The 23023-nt window shown below is 43.9% G+C and overlaps 1 protein-coding gene across 12 annotated transcripts in view; it reads left to right on the top strand.

Moving 5' to 3' along the window:
* ldb1a (LIM domain binding 1a) overlaps positions 1-23023 on the top strand; it is a 49794-nt gene that overhangs the window by 13082 nt on the left and 13689 nt on the right. For 9 of the 12 annotated variants that reach the window (XM_088635985.1, XM_088635987.1, XM_088635984.1 and 6 more), the window contains one exon: positions 22623-22725. In XM_088635985.1, the coding sequence (XP_088492111.1) occupies positions 22623-22725 (103 nt within the window). Of the gene's footprint in view, positions 1-12030; positions 12163-12320; positions 12343-17306; positions 18026-22622; positions 22726-23023 lie in introns of those variants that run through there. The other 3 variants (XM_088635980.1, XM_088635991.1, XM_088635990.1) reach the window with 3 other exon arrangements.

The following is a 23023-nucleotide window of genomic DNA, read 5'->3' as shown; positions in this document are numbered from 1 at the left end:
GGCTACTGCATGCTGTTGTTTGTGTGTGCTCTGTTTTGTGCTTGGTACTGTGTCATAATTGTATTACTTCAGCGTCAGGTTTGCTAACTTTAAAACCGCAGGGCTCTGTTAATGTGATACTACCCTGTTGTGCGTTTATACAAGGGACTCACCTACTGCCATAAACAGACAGTGGCAGTGCTGGTATAGGAGCCTGTTGTTGCTTTTAATCCATATGATGTGTCCCTGATATCCCTGATTGGTTAGTCACTGTTGGGAGAGTTATAGTTACATTACAGTTACATGCTGTTGGAGAACCATTTCATAGTGGGTTATCTCTAAAAGCACATATCTATCTCATATAGTGCCAAGCTAACCTCCTGTTCAACACGTGAGAACAAGTGACACTTCCTTGCACAAAGGGTGGTGTGAGTATGGAACAAGCTACCCTGCTATGTTGTAGAAGATGATACTTTGGCTTCCATTAGAAAAAGCTTAATGAGATCCTTGGATAAAACAGGCCGGATGGACTTTTCTTACTGACTATACTGTTGTCGTTTCCGATCCTTTTTGCTCTTGGTGGTTTGATGTACAAGCCAGAGGTTCACCTGATTTGCATGGTTTTAGTCTTTCCCACAGGTTTTCAAATGAGTTAATGTGGTCGAGCTGGCCTATTGGATCTGGAATTGACATGGGACGTGTTGCCAAAGCTATGTGGGATTGACAAATGGAATTTGATGCAGGCAAGCACAGTAATGCATGCAGAAAACAGGAAAGAGATTGGTAGCATCAGATCTGTGGAAAAGAGACTTAGGTGTTTATGTGGACATGTCCAGTGCCTTCCTCCAGGCAGTACAGAAAAAAAGGCTGGCCAAGGGTAGGGGATATTGTGAAGAAAAGGTTGGATTGATACAAATATCCCAAATCCCGAAGGATTGATCTCAAAGTCGAGGAAGAACGTTGAGGAGTGAAGATAGAAGGTGCATAATTGCACAGGGAGCAATGGATGTCTGGAACAAGCTACTCAGTTAAAAAAAAACAGCTGGATGAGGCTCTCAGATCAATAAACTATTAGCATTCAAATGAGCAAGACTGACTGACTGGCCTCCATTTGTTTGTAACCTTCCTTTTGTTCTTATGTTGTAGTACTAGTCATCTGTGAGTTTTAGTACCTTATAAATCTGTACCAGTAGAGGCAGGACACAGGATGAAAACAGATGTTGGGGTGGACGTGACAGATGTCATGAGAAAAGGCTCCTGTTTGATGTCGTGCCTCTAGCAGTACTCTCCTATAAATATTTAGCAGAGCCCGCTTCCCCCCTTTTTGATAAATAGAACCCACTGCGCGTCACGACAACATGGTATTTTCTCAGATCCACTGAACAGACCGAAAACCTGACTTCTCGGCCCGTGAATGCTGCGCACCGAAAGATGTGGCTGTGCGTTCAAAGGTTTATTTGGAACAAAAAAAAAAAAGATCTTTGCGGAAGCTCGGGGCCTGTCTTATAAAAAGATACGAGTTTAAACTGGTCGCAAGCCCTGTATGGTCAAGACAATGCAGACAGCTTGTTTTTTTTTTTTTAAACGCTGCCTCACACGCTCAGATTTTTATCAGAGCTGCTACTCTCAGCCTGGAAAAGCCTTGCTGGCACCTCGACTGATAAACAGCCCAACATTTGGTGCGTAACATTTGTTTAAAATCAAGCAGATTATGTGCACAAGAGCACATTTTTTATGGGTCTGGTCATGGAATTTTCCACAGACGTGTGTCCTGTTTGATTATTTCCTTTTTTACACACAGAGAGAGGAGGGAAAGAGAGAGAGGGAGAGCAGCAGTGTGTCATAGCAGACTCAGCCCGACTCCTCTCCCTGCTGCCTGACCTGGCCCGCTTGTACAATGTGTGTTTATGCACTCTGTTTCTCTGTGCATCCCGGCTGGCTGCTATAATAGTCTGTTTTTCCTCTGCATGTTGGTTATTGCTGTGCAGTTCACCCTGGAGCTATGCAGAGCCCTGTCATCGTCTACATCAGCACCCTTGAAAAACAGATTACATGTAAAGGACACAGCATCAGTCACACAACGGAGGAGCCACAAACACAACAGGATACAGTAGCTTAGCCTTGCGCCTCATGCACGTCCTAACTCAGATGCTCGTGCCGGAGGTTAGTTTGTCTGACGGTAACGTGGCAGTGCTGTGTAACTAGGTTTTGTAGTCCTGTGTTTTCCCCTGAGGGAAGTCAGGTTTTCTTCCCTGTGTCATGCGGGAGGCCTCCTCTCTCTTTCTCACTCATGCTGTGTGCATTCATGTGTGCCTTAATGACGTGTTTTATACAGTGGAGTAGGACATCATGTATCATAATCACCCTGGGTTTGTGAACACCATCGTGCGGATTGCGTCTGCGTTGCTGTACAGGATACATGTGTTTTGGCTCACTGCTGTATGAAGTCAGCAGGTTTTGACATGAAATTGATTCACTCTTGCAACTACTGTATAAAATATGGATGGGTATTTAGTTTGTACAAGTGTGGCCTTGCTCTTGTAGTGTATAACATTAGCCAGAGAAGCAAGTATCTCGTCGTGTTGAAGAACCAGATGTGCCGAAGTGTGCCTGAGCTGTACTCCCCTTCTCTCCCTGCCTCCCTCTCTCGCACGCTGTATTCGAAGGAGTGCTGCTACCTCATGCAGAAAGTCACATGGCTCCCTTGATTAGAGGAAAATTACTTAAAGCACTAAAATGGCAACCAAACAAAGACGGGCTGTTTAATGTTGCACAATGGCTGGGTGTGCCTTCTGGAGAGGCACTGTTTCCCTACTAAACTGGGAAGACTTTTTTTTTTAAGGCTCCTGTATGCGTCTTTGGGCTGAGCAAGACAGCTTTCTGACTTTTTCTCCTGAAGAAACAAGCTCGATCGAGGCCGGCGTGTCCTGATTGCTTCTGTGAAGTGGGGATGTTTATGCAGAACTGTACACTACCTTATATCCAGAGCAGGCAAATCTGATAATGCTGTCCTTACGTGCCTCAGGAGTTAAAAGTTGTCTTCAGTGGCTCAGATTCTAGTTGTATGGAGCCCAGAAAATGTTAGATGTGCCAGAGCCATCCATGCAGCCTGCTTTTCTTTTTGTTTTTATTATTTTATTATTTTTCTCAGGCCCCACCCACTACCTGCACATTCAGACACCTTGCTGAAAAGGCTGAAGCTCTGTGCTTCCTCCCAATGGAAAGTCATTATGCCACTAGGCATTCTAGAGCATGATATCTAGCAACTTATCATGGTACAGTTTGAACCTAAATCAACCGAAAAGAGTCCAAAATATTTATTGTTTCTTCAAATGGCTAACACTTTCATCTTTCTCTTTCGGTTCTTCAGGAACTACGTGATCCAAAACTTTCATGTAGCCACTTATTGAAGTAACACAGAGGCTGGGATACGTGTTCCAGACACAAGATTCTTCCTGTCCAACGTGAATTCCCTCTTAGTTTTCAGTTGTAATCTTGTGTCCTGTTTCATTTCTCAGTCTGGACTAGTCTCCTGCATTGAACCTATCTACATATAACCCCTAGATTTCTTTATATTTGTATCAAATCTTCTCCCAGCCTCCTTTGTAACAGACTAAAGAGTTATAGTTCGTTTAATATACCTGCATATAACAATCCCCTGAACCAGCAATCATTCCTGTTGCTTTATTTTCTAACTCTTTCTAAGACTATGAGATCCTTTTTGTGTTTTTGTAACAACCAAACATAGCATTCTAAATTAGATCCTACTTTGGGTGTTGTGAATCTTGAGTATAACTTACTTTTATTTTAAATCTGCCAATTTTGCCATTTACCGAAGCATTCTGTTTTCTCTTTCATTGCTCCTTTCATTGCATCATTGCATCTTCATAAGGACACAGAGGACTCTGCATTAACTCTCTAATCCCAGTCCTGTGCAGATTCCCACAGATCAGTGGGAGATCTCCTGTGAGAGGACCCTTGCACCTGTCAGCTTTGAATTTCTGTAGCCAAGGCTCTGTCCAGTCTGAGTCTTGATGTAATTCTCTTGTAGCTCTTTCCATGTCTGTTAGTGTTCCTGTTTTTGCTTCTGCAAAGTTCAACTAGTTTGCTAACTATGTCAGAAACTAAACCGTTGATAAAGATCAGGAAGAGCAAGGGTCCGGAACCAGATCTTTGCGGTACAACACTGCTTACATCGGCCTGATATAAGATTGTGCCCATTTAGACGACGCTCTGTTTGTAGTCTGTTAACTGATTCTTGATCCATGTGCATACTTCACCTTGGATTGCAGTGGCTTTTACTTTGACTATTACGTTAATAAGGGAAAATTTGTCAGATGCTTTCTGGAAATCTAAATATATTATCTTGCTTTAGTGCTATCAATTGTCCTTGTTGGGGTTTTTTAAGCATCCACCTAAGTTAAACAGTCTCTTTCCTTTCTAAATTCGTTTTGGCTGTTTCTTAAAATGCCATTGTTTAGTACGTTTTCTTCTAGGTCTGTGTTCGTTATTATTTCCATACCTGTACTGGTTTCGTGGTTCAGTTCTGTCGGTGTGGAGTGGTGTTACATTTGCAGTTCTCCAACCTGTGGGTACAGGTCCTTAGTGAGAGTTGAAATATCCCAGTTCTGTCCCAAAGATCTATGAATAACATTCCTCTTTCTTAAGTACAACTGGGGGAATACCACCAGGTCCTCTAATTTCTGCCTTTTAATCCAACCTACTCTCCCTAATACTTCAGTGTCAGTTATGTCAGAATTACCTAATTCTGCTGGAGCCCTTTTTATAACCCAGTGCATGTGACTGGCATCATGTATTGTGAAAACCTGTGTAAAATATTTATATACCGCAACACATTTCTTATTGCTTTTTCTTACTCCAGTATTAATCCGACATTATCTGACTATTTACTTGAAGTTTTACAGTTCATTTAGTGTTACTGTACTGAAAAAAATTGCCTTGCGTTATTTTGAACCTGAACTAATATTCATTCCTCTCTTGCTCTCTGTAATTCTTATGTTTTATATATTCTTATCTATATATATATGGGTGCAACCTTGGGCCCTTTGTGCTCTCTGTAGTGGTTTTCTGTTCCTTCTAAGGTTCCTGTTAAAAACCAAAACGTTATACTGAAAATGAATACTATCATATAATAATGCCTGTAGAGGTCAGTAGAAACGATGATAATAATAGCCGACAAAGGGAGTTTTGTTGTGATCTGAGATTACAGAATGTAAAAGTATCCCTTTACAGTCTACTTTTTGACGTTTTTAAACGTGATCTTTGACCTGAGTGGGAATTAAACAGAATAACTGAATATGGAACAGTTCATCTCCGGTGTTTAATTGGGACATTGTGACTCGTATGAATTGGTTAGAATCAAAGCAAAGAACTTGGGATAGATGTTCGGAAATCTCACAGGTATGGTCTGTGGAAGATGTGTAGCAACTGCAGAGATCTATTATCAGTGTGTAGGGTATTTGTGTGCGTGGGGAGAGACTTTGCGTGCTAGTATACTCAAGTCTGTTTTCTGAAGATTTTCAAAGCACTTCTTCTGATGGTGCTCGTCGCGTTCGTGTGGAAAGGAGTCGCCGCATAATCCGGTTACACCGTTTCAGCGGGTCGTTCTCTCTCTGTCGCGGGGGCTGGAGCTCTTCCACGCTCCCGAGGACAGAAACTGCAGTTTCAGCAGATCGTGGAGCCGGAGGGCAGAGTAATCAATGTCTGCGATCTTCTAAGGCTGAAAATACTTTTAGAATCCCGTCAGACAAGAGGAAATATTAACGCTTCTCCTCTTAAAATAAAAAAAAAGTTTCCTCGTAAAACAGTTTTGCGAGCACGGGAAATGGATTTCATTTACCAAGTCCATAACCTATCTCGGATAAATTATGTCTGTGCTGTGAATTTTGAAAAACGCAGAAGGCTGCGTTTCGTGAGCATTCGTTTGTTGTTTGTTGTGCATTTCACTCATTCTGATTTAAAAAAATATATATCACTTGACCCTTGAAGGCACAGAATTGGCTATTAAGAAACACTCTTGTCCCCAGACAACGTGCGCGCCAGCTCGCGGAGACCCTGCGTGTCTGCCCCTCAGGTCCACAGCCAGCAGCTCAGCACGTCTGACATGTTCGTGTTGTATCTGGGGTGTAGTTCCGCAGAGCCCCAGTCCGTCACAATTTTTAGATCACTGTTAAATCGCCGGTTTATGAAGACTCGGAACAATTTTATTGTGATAAATGAAGTTAAATTATGTATAATGTAGAGATCTTTGGGAGCCAACATCAGAATACACTTCAGACCTCAAGGACCATAGTTACTGATGAAGGATAAGACAGGTCCATCAATCGATACCTTACGGGTGTCTGCGATCTCTAGAAAAAGGGACCTGTAACACTAAACTGACTGGTTCTCTCTAGGGATTGGAAAGAGTCAGACTACCGATCGGAATATCATCCATTTTCCTAATCGCTTTATCCAGTGCAGGGTCGCAGTGGAGTCCGAGTTTATTCCAGCACGTAATGGGCGCAAGGCGGGATACAGATGTCCCTAGACAGGACGCCAGTCCATCGCAGGGCAGACATACAGACTCCAACACACATAGACTCAAACCAATTCCCAGATTAGGCTACCAGTATGTCTCTGGACTGCGGGATGTAACCGGAACACGCACGCTGAGCTCCAGCAGTGGGAAGCAACAAGGCTTGTAACTGAACATCTCCCATGAAATTCATAAAAGAAAGCCGATGTGGTCCTTAATTGCATGTATATGTGTGATACCTGCTTCTGTCCTTTTGTATTTTTTGCATGTTTGTCGTTGCTCCGGCTCCCCGGCGAACCTGTTAGACGAGGTTAGAAAATGGGTGGATGGATTTGTGTCGTCCAACCCCTTAAAAAAAAAAAAGATTAGGTTAGAACAGGCTGCAATTTGTATGGCAATTGAACGGCACCTTCGAAATAAAAAATAGCTGCATTAATTCGGTTTTACCACAGGGTGGCGCAGTTGGCACTGTTTCCTCAACATGTTTTTGTTTGCTTTATTAACAGTGAACAAAAACACACAAGAATAATATTATCATGAACCATGATTAGTTAAGGATAGTCAATTACCATACCTGAATAAACTGAAGTTAAAGCATCATATATCCATTTAGCTTCCCTATTCTTGACATTTTTTATCGTTTTAATATTTCCATTTCTATTTTGATCATTAATGATTGGAGTATAAATCTTCAACCCAGTAAACCTTAATGGAGTGAACCAGTAAACCCATTTGCCATTTTCCACATTTTGTGAAATTTCGATTAAGTTCCAGTAAACGTTTGACCATGCAACACTTAATAGAAGAGGACCTGTAACTGGTGCAGCTGTCAGTGTGACACTGACCTTTGAGCGTGACAGTGATGATGTTCTTCTGAACAGCTGTACAGTGGTGCAGGACTGTTCAAGATGGCAGTATGCCAGGACAGAGGTACACAAGCAAGTGGTATAAGTAAGCACAGTGCTATATCAGTGCTGGAGAACTGAACCCATTCTAGTGAAAGCGATGATTGCATCCTTAATTAAGAGACGGGGATGAGGTGTTTAATGAAAATTGTCAGCCCTCCCACAAAATGTCACATGGATCTGCAAAACACCAACTTTTCTGCTTTTTGGGGTTAGTGTGAATAGACAAAATGCACCCCTTAGTAACGCCTAAACACCACGCTTTCCAAAAAGACAACAGCATGACTAAATATCTTTTCAAGTGTAGTTTGTCACACTTCCTAATTACACATTGCACTTTCAGCATTTCTTCAGTTAAGAGATGTTGACATTCTCTCCCTATCATACTGCCAGTGTTACTGTGGAAAAAAATGTGTGACATGAAGTGAAATGTCAGATTAAGACTCGGTTACAATGTTGAACGGTTATCAACGAGGGGTGGATGTTTTGCCTGTTTATCTTATTTGGCTGCTAATCACTAGTATCTTATTCAGCCATTCCTTGAAGGAAGTCATGTTATCAGTTTCAACAACCAGGCGGAGTACCCTGTTCCAGACTCCTACTACCCTTTGTGTAAAGATGTGCCTCCTGTTCTCAGTCTTAAATGCCCTTCTCCTTACCCTGTTTGTGTCCTCTGGTTCTGAAGAAGTCTCTGGGTTGGCTTTTGTCCACGGTTTTGAGGATTTCAAATACTTGGATCAGGTCAGATGATCTCAGAACTCAGACTGCAAAATAGATCTTGTTTTTTGTTGTGAAGATTAGCTGAAACGAGGTGTGTTTTTTAAAGGCTGGCTGTGTGTGGCAATTGCAATTTGAATTATTAGCCTTTCTATCATTTTCATTGGGCCAATGATAGAGCAGGGCTTTTTTTTCCATGGGGCATTCCAGGGTAGACATCTGAGGAATTTGTGCACGCCCCTAGCACCCACACGAGGTAGATGGCACTTCTGTATTAACTGTTGAGGCCCAGAGATGTTACACAGTGTATTACTGTACACTGCTGGGACATTGTCAGTCGCTGGCTTCTAACAAGCGGTCTGTTCAGCTCAGCAGTACTGTCTGAAAAAAAGAAAGACAGTAATCTTATTCTCAGGTCCAGCCGGCCAGCAGGTAGAGATGCTGTTTTCTGAGGAAAAAAAAAAAGCTAGCATCCCATTATCAGGGCGTGTTCAGTGAAGCGTGATCTGTCACATGCGCCGCACATGTGATGCGGTCGGAGCAGAGCCGTGTGTGTTTCGAGCTGTGACCTGAAGCCACAGCAGAGAGCCAGGCCTCCCTCCTCTCCTGTCAGACCAGAGAGGGAAGGGGGGTGGTGGGTGTGGGGAGAGTGGCCCGCACAGACTGGTCTCCAGCCAGCCCTCTGACAGGCTGACGATCTTGCGTCCACTGCACTGCCTTGAAGCATGCTCGCTTCAGTGTCCGGCGGTGCTGTGCTTCCCAGCGTGCTTCTTAAATTTCACAACCGCTTTGGTCAAGATGTCTGCTTTCAAACACCACCAGGACACTGCTGACAGCCATCGCAAAATGCGTTTGCATTTTCCCTAACTCCCAGGAAATGGCGACTAAATTTGTATTATTATTGTTATACAGTAAATTAGTTGTCTATTCCGTCTATTTTCTAACCTCTTCATCACTTCGTCCCCTGGATGGGACGCCAGTCTATTGCAGGACAGACAGAGAAACAAACACAAATACAGACACACACACACTCACACCAGGCCCAGTTTTCCCAGAAGCCAATTAACCGAACAGTTTGTCCTTGGAATACTGGTAGATTGGTATGTCTGTGGGAGGAAAGTAGAGCACTCGGAGGAAACCCACGCAAACCGAGGAAGAACATACAAACTCCACACAGAGAGCCCCCCAGATCTGGAATTGAACCCAGAGCCTTAGCGCTGTGAGGCACGAATGCTGACCACTGTGCCACCCTCTTTTCAATCCTTTAAAGTCTTTAAATGGGTTTTCTTTAAATCGATAGCAAAATTCCAAATAAAAAATGTCATTTTTATGTTTCATTAAAAAAAAAAATGACCCCACAAAATACAAAGATACAAAATATAAAAGATTACAGATCTCCTTTTTCTCTTCTGTTCTGCATTGCACTGTATTTCGCTTTCTGTTCCATGGATTTTTATAGCCTTCATTATTAGGGTAGTATGTGCAGCAGGGCCATACTTTAGCGTAATGGGTGTAGCTCTGTCACACAGCTCCCTAGCTCCCTAGACAGCAGCCAACACCAAATGCCAGATGACCTAGTTCCCTTCCAAATGACCGAGTGGGAGACTCTTCCTCAGTGTTACGGTACATTAAGGTAAAGTTAGTTCGCGATTTTCTTTTTGTTTTTGTATTTACAAATTTACAAATTTACACATTCATTTACGATAACAACAGAATTAATATAATGCCAATGACCTATAATGAGTAAAGAAAAACAAAACAATAGTTCACTTATCTAAAAGTCCTTATCCATAAATGCACTTCCGTTACTGTTCTGTGGATTATGTTTTTCTTCTGATTTTCCTTTCAATTTCTGTGTTCACCAAAACGAAGTTAAACAAGTGGCAAAGCTCAATATCCCTTGGTAAACGGTAAATCCAAATATAAATCCGGACCGTTAGTAAAGTGACCTTAACCGAATGCTGAATCCCTCTCTCCTCTCACTCGGTCGGTAGTCGGTGATTTTCATAATTATTTCAGCAAATTCTGGTCAGGAAAACTCAAGATAATACTAATCATTTACATAAAGTAAGGTTATTTACAAAGGATGAACATTCAAATAAATCTAGAAATTGTTTACAAAAAATTATTCATAACAATAGTCTAGGCTTTGATAGGTTGATATCGCCTTTGTGATTGCTCTTGCTCGCTGAGACTTGTTGCACTGGTTATAGTCTCCCCCCGCTCCAGTGGCCTGCGTGTCACTGTGGGAGAGGGGTGGCTGGAGTCTTCAGGTCTGTCCTCTTTGAAGGCCTGCAGACTGCAAGACCAGGCTGGATCCAGCTGTTCTCTGCCTGGTTCTGCAGGTTTCTGCCCTAGGAGACCCAAAGGCCAGTGTCCCTCCTGGCTACGAGGGGCTGAAATGAAGGCAGGTGGGCTGGAAACACATCAGTGGCGCCCGAGGAGAGGCCGTTCACCTTGCATTGTAGTTTCCTGCCCCTGAAGAACCAAAACTCCTCGTCACCACCAAGAAAAAGCAAAGCCCAGCTCCTCTGGCTGGCTAATTAGAAAACTGGATGTGCTGCTACACATCATAATGAGAGTTGATCCAGCTGTGATAAAACGGTTGTCTGGTGACAAGCTGCTCAGGATGCAATCTGTATCTGGGAGCTTGAGTAGGGCACCATGTGAGGCCCCCACACATTCATGCAGAATTCGATTTTGTTTTGCCATGGAGATACAGTATTGAACTATTCCACAGCTTCTGAGGGGTGTTGGCCTTAATATTACCAGGCTCAGTACCTGTGGTCTAAGAAGAGGCGTGCAGGTACGCATGTGAAGATAAACTTTAATGAGAGGAGATTATACTGTACTTGGCTATACAAATCGGCTTTCAATCGGCTGGGATCCTTGGTACAGGGATCCCAGAGCCTTTCACTGTAAAGCTGAGACAGCAGTGAGAGCTGCGCTATCCCAACAGGCAGGGTCTTGGAGACTGAAACATTCCCTGCCCTGACTGACCACAGCTTGTCTGGTTAAGCAACAGAGCTGCAAGCCCTTCTCTCTTCTTTGGGTTCAGTTTACCTGGAAGAATTAGAAAAGAGAGATCTTACACTGATATTTTCAGGGTGTTCCAGCTGTTCAATCAAGTAGTCTGTTTTACATAAAATGCCCTTGGATCCCGGGTTATTGGCTGGGGTACTCTCTTTGTGGGGTTTGTGTGTTTTCCCTGTGCCTGTGTGTGTTTCTCTGGCTGCTCTTGTTTCCTCCTACAAGTCAAAGACTTGCTGTCTGGGCTACTTAGCGTCTGTAAACTGTCTCTGTGTTTTTTGTGTCCTGCGTTGAATTGATAGGTCTTGGGTATAGCCCTGCTGTGTACCCTGTGTTTCTGGGACAGCCTCCAGGAATAAGCAGTCTTCGCATTATGGCCCAATGATCCTGAAGAGTTCATGTACTGATATTTGTCTTTTGTGTTGCTGTGTTAGTCCAAGTGCTCAGCCAAGTGGAAATTACACTTGACTGAGGGACTACGAATCCGATTTGGATCGATATACTGTGCGAGACTGAAGCTGGGGTTATGTGAATAACTTTTACTCCTGCCAGGTAAATACTTTGTTCTTTTTCCCCCTTTCTTGCAGATAGTGCTGATTAATCACTACAGAAATTTGCTGGACTTCTTCAGTGTGTCATGTTAGTCGCTACAGTCAGCGTCAACTCCTATCCAGCTAAAAAATGCTGTGCTGCTTAATCAAACACTTCTTTCCGTCGCTTTTAATCAATAACAGCGTTGAGGGTTAGTCCGGAGAGCCGCTCTTTGTGGGTGTCTTGCCACACCGAGCGGTTATCAGGCTGCTCAAGGGTTTCCTGTTGAGCCAAGTCAGGGGGGTCTTGTATGTGCCCCAATGGGCCACGCCTTCCCTCTCAAGTCCTGCGCGCCACAGATATCCCTCCCGAGTAACCAGGCGTCCCGCCACAGAGTAGAGAGCAAGCCACCAGCAGCCCCCAGCCATCAGCGCGCCATGGCTGACCAGTTTGAAAATGCAGGTAGGGAGTTTCTTCTTTGCAGGACTTGCGCTGAGCAAAGAGTGAGAATTCGGTTTTCTTTCCAAAAACCCAGGGGTCCTTTTGTTGTGCATGTACTTGTGTGGCTGTGCAAAAACTACTGAGGCACGCGTGCTGAGACTTGGAGCTCGAAAATGACTATTTCAGTGATATGAGGCGCATGTGAGTATTTGCATTGGCTGTTTTTATTATGTGCCTGGTGTGTACGGTATGGGCCGCAGGGGTTGACCATGAGACTTGGAAAACATGTTGATGTTGGAGTGATATGTGCAACAGACAGGGACTAGGAGGAGCGGCAACACATCCTGCCGCTATATAGCCACATATTCAATATAGAACGCCTGCACAGCAAACACCACACTGTAGCGTTACCTAGCAAAATGATATAGTTTATATAAGGTGTTTTGTGTTTTACAATTTGATGATATTTATGTCAAAACAGGCATTTTCCCCAATATCGATTGCTCACAGCTGCTTAGTTATCACCTTGTAATCTTTAACAAAACGTCGATAGTTCTTTCCTTGTTTAGAATTACACTCATCTCTCGGGTCTGATGAGCTTCACTTTTACAGAAAAAAACTAATCAAGTTTTGTCTGTCAAAATTTGTCAGAAATAGTGGACTTTCTCTGCTAAAAGGGGTAAACGCACAAATAATAAAACAAGGCACAGGAACAATTTTCCTTGACTGTGTTGATATAGTCAAAAGATCCAGAAAGCATATACAGTATATAGAGTATATATATATATTCTGTTGTAATAGTATGATTTATAGCAATAATGGACGCCTCTCTCCCTTATTACTCTGTTAAACCGTGGGTTTGCTGTAGTGAGAGGTTATCCAGCCAATAAAAGTGGCACTGGATCTGTATTCCTGTCATCTGTTGTCTGTAGAACACAAACAAGCCTCTGTTCTGACTGCAACCCAGGCTCTGATGAAAAGGAGCATCTTGCAGGTCTTCAGCTCAGGCTGAGGCTGTGCTGTTTCAGCTGTGCCATTGCTTGTGATAAAAAGGTACATGTGATTTAATATTCTGGGTCCCATAGCAAGGAATCAAAAATAAAAACCGAGGGAGGGATATTAGCTGGCTTTTAGGAACCCAGCTGAAAAAGAGAAAGCTGTTCTGAACCTTATTGTTTGTTGATCATCAAAGTAATTCTGTGATCACACTGCTACTTGTCAAAGTGGACATACATACAGTAAGTCAGAGGAGTGTTGTCACTCACTGTGCCACTTGGGATAAACCTGCCTTTTTTAGGAAATATGTAACCATCTTCCTCTATCCGAATGGGCGCTGGGTTTAATTCTGTTTGCTTTGATTAAAATATATGAGACGTAGAGTTAAAAGTTTCTTCCTCGCAACATGGATAGGCAGCCCAGGAAAATACAAAAGAGTATCCCAGAAGCCTCCTAGTGGTTGTGTGTCTTAAGGAGCAGTGCAAGAGTAAAGGAGAAGTACAGGGGATAAATTGTTCATTTACTTCATTCACTAAAAAAAAGTAACACCAGACCTAAAACCGTCCGGCTACAAAGTCTGTCTTTTTTGCTTTAAAAGATATTGAAATAATAGTAAATTAGTCCTGCTAGGCCAGTAATTATCAGATTTGATCATTGTTAAGATGCAGTGAAAATCAGATGAATCTTTAAGAACTGGATTTGACAGACCGAGTCCAGAATCTCGAGGGTCTTTTTAACTCAGAAGGCTGACATATCAGGACCAGGGATGGGAAGTGTGGTGAGCAACTTTAAAAAGAGCACAAAGTTAAAAAACATTTATTCAATTTAATCAAAATGTACATCTCTTTCTCGTGGTAAGATTTGTCAAGTAGCATTGAATTTGCTTAAATCCTTAAGATGATTCATAACTGCCAAAACTGAAATGCAAAGCATGAACAGACGTCCATAACAAAATCCTCTAAAAAGGACACATATATGTATTTCAGTCAGTCACTGCTAGGGAATTTATATATGCAGAGAGCTCATTCTACTCTCCAGGTGGTTCCTGATTCTGGCCTTGCATTTTAATCATCAGGAAAAAAAAATACAAATTCTTTGTCTTGGGATTTTATACGGAAATCAGCTGACTCATTCATTAAACATGGACTCAGTGGAAATATTTTAGTCCCTCGGGCACTGTACTCAACCAAGGTTTAGGAAATGGCAGAATGCACACAAGTGAAGGGTGTTGACTTTTTTTTTCTTTTAAGAAAGTGATCAGTATTGTGGAGCAGTGTTAGCATTCCTGCCTCGCTGCGCTTGGGCCCTGGGTCCGATTCTGGAGTTTGCATGTTCTCCCTGTGTTTGCGTGGGTTTTCTCTGGGTGCTCCGGTTTCCTCCCACAGTCCAAAGTCCTACTGGTAGGTTAATTTGGCTTCTAGGAAAACTGGTCCTGGTGTGAGTGTGTGTGGACTGGCGTCCCATCCACGGTGTACCTTGCCTTGTGCCTCTTGATTGCCGGGATAGGCTTCGGCTCCCTGTGACCCTGAATTGGGCGCAGCAGTTAGAAAATGGATGGGTGGATTAGAGAGAGTTCCTTATGCAGAAATACAATAGGGCCAATCTACTGATAGAAAGTAAAAGCAGTAGAGGAGGCCCCAAGCCGGAGTGCACAAGCTTGGGTTGGGATAATTCATCACGTGCTCCCTTTGGTTTTTTGGCCGGCTCCTGTGACATCAGTGAGGGGTGCAGCTGCTCCCCCAATGGGTGCTGGCTCACCCGGCGGGCGCTGGAGAGCTAGCAGCAGTGCCCATGCCAGAGACTCTGCAGGTTGGCGCCTGACGAACATATCTACGCGTCTCATTCTCTCCTGAGGTGCACGGAAGTCGCTGTCTTAATTGGCGATTCCACACTGGCAACTCGAGATAAACAGTAGTAAACAAAATAACTGCAGCAGTATTAAACATGGGGGTAAAAAGAGTGTAGGCCGGTGGCTCATCTTGCTTGTTTTGGTTCCCGGGAGTTATAAGATACCAGAAAATTCTTTCTGAATGAAAATTTCGGAAACCCTTTGCTGAGTGTCCACTGTGCAGCACCATCACAGGACCTCTGTGAAGTAAGCAAAGAGACAAGTTTAACTTGTTCTAGAAGACCCGGAGGCAAGTTTTTATTCTCAAGTTTTCCTTAAGGACTTCGAATAACTCTTGGAATAATTTCTGTCCGTATTAAAGCTGTACGCTAACACTCTGCCAGTCGTTGACGGCAGAGCTCACTGGACCAATAGCATTGTCCCCGACCTGCAGAATGCAGCTCTCCTTTTGAAGGAAAAAGTGCCAAATTTGGCATCGACTTCTTCCCGTTTAAGATGAGCCAGCGGTGCTTTTGTCATCAGGCTCTCAGACTTGTAAACTCACAACCACCGAGGCCCAAAATAAAACAATACCTGGTGAAAACTTGATATTGTCGGGGTTGCAGGAGTGACTGTGAACCTGTGGCCTGGAGCCCAGCCGAGACTAGTGCTGCGTTTCTGACGGAGCTGGGCTTAGGAGCAGCAGTCTGAAACCTGAGGGAGCTCAGCAGGCAGCCCAGGAAGTGCCTGAGCCCACAGCAGGCCGCTTTCTGCTGACGCTCGGGAGATTTTGTTTTTGCAAGCCTGATGTGATATGACGCAAAGTTGGGTTGGAAGAAAGACGCTGAGACAAACCTGTTTGCTGTCTGAACTGCTCTGACATTACTGGCGGAGAAAGGGCTGCTGGAGACACATTCCCTGACTACTCCCACCACCAAACACAAAGTCATCTGGCCCCGAATAATTGTAACAGGCTCTCCCTCGCAGTTTCTCCGTGGATGGTTGCCATGGGCACTAAAGTCGAAGCCTAATCCCAGGGGATCACTCGTCACATTTCCACTGCTGAATTCCCTGTTCTATACTGTCGCAATCTAACACTGAATTGAAATAACTAAATTTCTAACCCCCCCGCCCCCCCTTTACAAAAGAGTCAAGAATTTAAAATATCTCGAGTTCAGGCCTGGATCAGAGATCGGACAGTACACACTGCTGCAGGTGGCACTTGAGTAAATTTTAGTACAATGGAAGTCCTCTATTTACTTTGCTGTTGCAAACTGTGACCTTTTGTACGTGATAATCACAACGATGAAGACGGCATGTTAAAACTGGTGCTGCACTATCGGTAGCTTCTAATTTCATATTTTAGAATTTTCACTTTTGTCAGACGTGAAGAAACGGGTCTATTTTTTTTCTTATATGTGAGCAAATGCATTGCGAAGATTTGGGGTAAAATTAGGGCTTTAAAACTGTATATAAATAGGCTGGTGCCTGTAAAACCTTCTAGTGTAATTTGTACAGTTTGCTCTAAATAATTTCACTAGATAAAACCCAGGAACTCTGTATAAAATTTACAGTATCCCCACTGAGACCGTCTGGCTATTTCCTTGCTTGTGATGGACGTTCTCTGTCGCAGATTAACAAATTCTTCCCGTGTCACGTTTTTGCAGCCTTATTTGCATACAGTCCCACAATTTGGCCCCCCGGCCCTGCAGAACCCGGACTGCTTTGTCGAGCACGTAGCGTAGGGGGCGCGGCGCGTGGAGGGAACAGCGACCGTATCCCAGGAGAGCGGCTGCTGGCCCCCAGCGGGAGGAGCTTGTGGCACGCTTACCGTAATCCTCCTAATACGTCACGCCTCCGCTCGCTGGGCTCCGGGGCGCCCGGCAACGCAGCGAGTGGAGATTCGTGCCCACGCAAGTCCCGGTGCTTACGGGCTGCGAGGCCTTGAGAAGTGAAAACCTCGGTCCTTCCTGCAATGCATGTGAAAGAGTTACTATTCCCGGTAGAACAGTTGTGATCAATATGACTTTGGTTGGATGTTTAAAATACCGTAGACGGTATTTAATTCGCCTTTTCACTCGCTGTGGGAAATCCTTATGAAGGGTATACAGCATACATTGTAATTGGGCATTTATTCATTCACAGCCCGTTGGCTGTATGAAATTTAAAATATCTAACCCGTCTATACAGTGTGGCATGGGAGTGTAAATCTGAGCTCCCAAAACGTGTTGTACAGTGTAATTATTTTGTTTTGGGAGATTGGAAGTATCAAAGTATTGCAACCAGATGTCCTTCTTCACAGTGCTTTAGGGCATTACTATGAATTTCAGTAGCAGTTGCAGTAGTCTGTAATGGTAATCTGTAAAACGAGTGCTTTCAACACAGGGCTGGACACAACTCCTACTCCCAATATAGGACGCGAGCTGTCGTTATTATCCCGGCTCCGGAGCGCTGGTTGCGTGTCACCCCATCGGCGTGGAGGGGTGCCGGGCTGTGCGCTGCCCCGCTGCCCGTGTCCGAGGCGTGTGCGGTCGGGGAGAGAGGTGTGATGCGGGACCCTGCGCCCGCCTCGTCGTAGCCAGCGAGCGAGTGGCGCGGCGGCCTCGGCGGAGGGAGTGTGCGGGAAGGGCGCGGCGCGGCTCCCGGGCCTCATTGTGAGAGAGGGGAGCTCGGAGGGGTTAGTGTTAGTGGTGGGGAGAGAGAGAGAGAGAGAAGGGGGGAAGCGCACAGAAGGAGGAGGGCCTACAGCTATTGTTCATGTCTGTCCAGGAACAAAGGGCTGCTCGGGCTCCTTACCTCCGTCTGCACCGGGCTTCTGCCCATACACAAGGCCTCTGATCTCTATGCACAGCACTGTGGACGGGGAGCAAAATACGCCTGCTGGTTCCTTCCCCCCCTCCTCCTGCTCCTCGTTTTCCCCTTTAAAGGTTGTTGGTTTTTTTTACTTCATCAACAAGGAAATTGAATATCGCAACCGTACTGCGCGCAAGGAAACGAAGAGGAAGGTGTCATTGTGTGGATTTCTGTAAACATCAATTTCAGACCAGGACTTTCTTGCAGGTACAGTGCTGCTATAAAAAGAAAATCTGATCTAAATTGCTTTCGTTTTAAATGCATTGTTTGTCATTTGGAAACTTGTTTCTTTTTTTTAATATACTTTTTTTCAGTTAAACACGTTAATATTGCTAAGCGGAAGGAGGTCTTTCTAGGCCCTGATCGCTGGTGTTCTAACTACACCTATCGAACCTAGTGTAATCTCTTCGCGTTATTTCGCGTATCGCTTTTCGCGTTTTATTCCGATTTAATGCTCGTGTGTGAAACAATACGTAAATAAGGAGGAGCCGAAGCAACGAAAGAAAAATAGCCTGTACACTAAGTGTTTTGTTTTCGCCACAACAACCCCGAACATCTCTTAAAAATGGCCTGCGAAGAGCTAGAGACCGAGTTGAAGCCCATGAAGAAATGCAAGCTTGTCAAAATTAAAAAAAAAACTTTCGTGCGGAAGAGACTTATTGCTGTGCAAGTCAGTGTTTATATGCATCTTAAATACTCCTTCAAACACGTGTTACATTTAATTGATTCAGCTATTGGCTTATTCGCATTTATCTTTATTTCGAACATAAAATGCACCTCATAGCGTGTTGTGAAAGCACTGTTACTGGAACTTACAGTGTAAGTTGGTAACTACAGAAATTCGTGCACGGTGTCTGAGCTGCCCGCTGTACAAAGGCTCCGTCCGCTCCTCTCTTTGTGGGGGGTGTTCAGGGGTCAAAGGGATTAGACACAGGAAGTAACAACGGTTTAGCCTGGATATACTTCAGAGTCTTGATACTGCTGATGCATTAAGCTTTCTGTGAATAGCTGCTACAAAATAATAGTAAAACACTGGCGACTAGGATGTGTATTAGCATACCTTTTGAGATCTGGGGTCTCCATAAAGTATTCCGTATGCTTTGTGGTGATCATGGTGGATTGACTGAACATGAAATATGTGCTGTAGTTCCAGCTTTCTGATGGATTACATCAAGCACCGGGTCTAGAAAGCAGACTGGGTGGTTAATTTTGTGGCAAAAAAAAGATGGGCATCATTTGTTGTCTGGTGAAATGTACTGCAACAGAGGGGAATGGTTACAGATAGAGCTTTCCTGCTAAATGTTTAACGACCAGCACAATGCTTCTCCGTGAGCTTTCACAGCCCAGCTTCAGCTATGGCTGCCTTCTGTCTTGGTGTTGGAAAGTGAGCTAGACTTTATAATCTGTCGGACACGGAGGCTTTACAGCCGGAGGTTTACGTGGAGATATTTCCGGGCATGCACTTCACCTGCCTATTGTTTTTAAATGATTTCCAGCAGCGCTTTAGCTCTGTATTGTCAGGGATAAGGTATGTTCTAAACACAGACCCTCCCCAGTGTCGTGCTGTACCTGGCAGGTCAAAGGTCTGGATGAGGCAGCCTGCTGTTTTCCTGGGAAACTCCACTCATGCCCTTGGTTGCCTTCCTGGCCTCCCTGCTGGATCTTTGCTTCCTGTCCCACTAAAACAAACTACTGTTCCCTCGTAGAGCCCTGCTGGTTCCACTCATTCTGTTTGTGCAGGTGGGACCAACACAATGCCTGATCTCTCCTGTGTAACAGGGAAGTCTGTAGTAGTTCTCTTTGCCCTCGATGGCTTGTGACTGATCTGCTGGAGCTGAATGAAGTTGTTGTGCTGCAGATGGAGAAATCTCTTGCCTTTTTTTAGGCTGGATCCCTTGTCTTGAGTTTTGTTTTGCAGAGGCTGGCAATAGGTCAAGAACAAGACAACTGCGTGAGACTCTGATTTCTGAAGCACTGCAGACTCTTAAACATAAAAGAAGGTTAAATAAGAAAACATCTCAAACCCTTTGCAAACATTGTAACTGAGCCAGCAGTGAACATCCTCATGAGAATAAATTAACTAGTCAAAATGTGCTTATTTGCTTAGAACAACTGTGTGCGTGCATCCCTAAAGCTGTTGGAAGGTGTTTCAGCACTGGTTGACATTTCATGGACCAGCTTGTCTGTACAGTGAATATTTAATGACCGAAATCGGTTATACATTTTTTATGAGGAGCCTCCAAGCCGTGATGAGAGCCTGACGTCATTTCCACCGTTTGTAAACCTCTCTTTCTCCACTAACGAGTGCGCAGGTTTGAGCGAAAGGCTGCAGAGATCTGTGAAGTCCGAGCGAGTTATCACTGTTCTAGGAAACCTCTGCACGTACCACCTTAAACACTGTAAGAGTGTATTTCGTAGTGCATGGGAAAATGCTGAGGTCCCAGGTGCCTTCCAAATAAGTTTCCATGCAGTAAATTTGTATGTTTGCATGTTTGCAGTTTTTAACGCATCAGTGCACCTTGACTGTAAACTAGGAGCTGGTTATTTGTTGTGGTTGAGCACAGCAGAAACTCGAGGGTCAGAGGATCTTAACAGAGTCGGCTCCGGTCAGTCCTGTTGGTGGCCTGTTGTTCTTGTTCTCCTGGAAAGGCCTCATTTCCCCATGTCCTCTGTTTTCACACTCTGGGTGGTAGTTTTCATAAAATGGGACCACAAAATAGTCAGTGATTCAGCCAGTTGTGCGTTGTCCATAAGATGAAAGGGAGCAAGCTCTTAAATAGCATCCCTGTACAACCCAGGAGTGATGCCTTCAAAGTAACCTTACCACCCAGTTCCCCTGAGGATAATAAAACGCAGGGGGTTTGATTTATTGGCTGTAAAGGGCATCTGTCTGCATGGGGGGAGGAGGCAACACCAGTTGGTCCACAGCCTCCTAGCTGTTTCCTGCTGTAAAGGTGACTACTAGGTAAGAGATGGCTGAATAACAGAAAGAAGGAAAACATTTTTCTTGGGCCGTTCGTCCCATTTACAGAAAACAATTCCTTTGACTCTTAATTGGGTGCATAAATATGCAAAAATGAGCTCAAAATGCGTGTAATCAAGTAACTGGAATAATTATTTCAGTGTTTTAATTAACTGTGCTTAACTCGCTGTGGGATTAAAATAACCAGGAAAGGCATTCTCCGCAACTGTAGTTCTGTGGGATGCATTTAGCAAAGCAAACAGATGTTCTTGTTTGGTTTTTTTTAATTAAAATCTCACCAGTTAGATTATATTTGGCAGGTACATGGTTGGTGTGGATTGCAGAATTAGCCTCCAAATAAGAAGGGTTGTGAATCTATGAGTGGAGAGGTATTGCAGGTAGAAGTGTGCTAAATTCCTCAGTTAATGATCAGGGTTAAATGTCCATTAATAAGCTTCTAACCACCAAATGACTAGTGTGAGCTGAATGACCTCCACTCATTTGTAACCCTTCTTATTTTGGAGGCTGGAGTGTTAAATGGCTGCCCTGTTCATGGGGTATAGCTTAGACTTCAAGCAGACCTCTGAACCGACACAAGCCAATTTCTCTTTCTGAAGTGAGGTTGCTGGCTTGTTCCACATCCCCCTTGTATGGACAGATCCACTGTCCACACGAGAGATGTAAAAACTACATCTCTCCCTTTCTTTCTTGTACCCCTGCACGGGGTAACCGGGACTCTGTGTCCCTCCTTATTTCCTTTCTGACTTGCCCCTGCTCCAGCAGGTCAGGGGTCTCCAGGGGGAGTAGTTTGTAGTAACAGGCACAGCTTGCACACTGTAGCAGGGCAGCAGGAGTGGGGACGTTGTTGTTGTTGTTGTTGTTGTTGTTGTTGTTGTTGTTGTTGTTGTTGTTGTTAGGGGATGAGGTCTTTCTGTGAAATGCATGCAAATTCCCGTTTGACCACCGGTTATCTTTAGAAAGAAAAGTGGAAAGACTCATTTTGTCTTTTCAGGTGTTAAAGTAATGGTTTCTCTCATGGTTCTTTCTCTAGCCTTGTCCACACTGACACTCTGGCAGAGCCACGGTCCTGCTTTTACTGTTAGCTTCAAACAGACCAGGGAATTATGCTAACTTGTGTTTTAAGCAAAACATTGGTCCAGTTAAGTCATCGAGACTGTTGGAGCACTTGAAGGTTAAAGCCTAAAATATTTCTATAATGGTTTTAGAAATTCTTCACAACAAAATAAGTAATTGGTGTGTTTCTTCCCTTCTGTTATTTTAGTTCTTACGTATGGGGATTTTCTGCTTATTCTATAAAGTGCCTTGGATGCAGGTTTACAAGTAAAATCTGCATTTTCTGACATTGGAAAGCAGTATTGCCAAATTGTAACACAGATAATGCAATGTCATCGCATAAAAACATTTCCATAACTTCTTCATCCAATATTAAGGTGCGCAGTGACTCTCCCTCCTGCAAATAAAGTGAAAAACTATGATGTTGCTGTTAATGTTGGCAACATCTTGGCAAATATCAAAACTGTTTCCGCAGTTTTCTTTGAATTCCCGAGTTTAGGTAATGCTGCAAAGTGTTAAATCAAAGTGTCAAATGAAATCAGTTTTTTATTATAGTAAACAAATCTAGCCCAATTTGGCCGTTAACCATATGGACATGGCTAGCAGAATCTGTGACTCTCAAGGATAGGAGTTGAAGGTTTGCTGCAGGGCTCAGTTGCAGTGCAAGACATTGCCGGAGTCACAGTTTTCTTCATGAATTTGTGTGTAATCTTCAGGTGTGGTGAATGTAGTTTTTTAAATGTGCTGTTGTTTTGTCTCGTTTCGCAGGGTGTTCCTCTAAGTCGTTCAAGCTGTACTCTCCAAAAGAGCCCCCAAACGGTAGCGCCTTTCCCCCCTTCCACCCAGGCACCATGCTGGACAGAGACGTGGGGTAGGTGCTCCGAGTTGCTGTCGATGCCCAAGTGAGCTCTGACTTGACCGGAGTGAGGCACTTGAAATCTGTATCGAAACCCTCCTTTTCCTCTGTCAGTTTTTCAGAAGAAATCATGCATTTAATACACAAACACAGACTCAGTGTATACAAAAGAGACATCTCTCAGACTGAGCCTTTTGTTAATGAGTTCAGTTGCTAGACACGGGATAAATAACAGAAACCAATTGGTAGAAATTAAAAGTTCTTTAAAATGAAAATTACAATGGTGAGGAATAAGTATTTTAGAGACTTTAGC

The sequence above is a fragment of the Lepisosteus platostomus genome, chromosome 6 (assembly GCF_059453375.1).
Source record: "Lepisosteus platostomus isolate fLepPlt1 chromosome 6, fLepPlt1.hap1, whole genome shotgun sequence".
NCBI lineage: Eukaryota > Metazoa > Chordata > Actinopteri > Semionotiformes > Lepisosteidae > Lepisosteus > Lepisosteus platostomus.
This window is presented reverse-complemented; position numbering and strand designations above follow the sequence as displayed.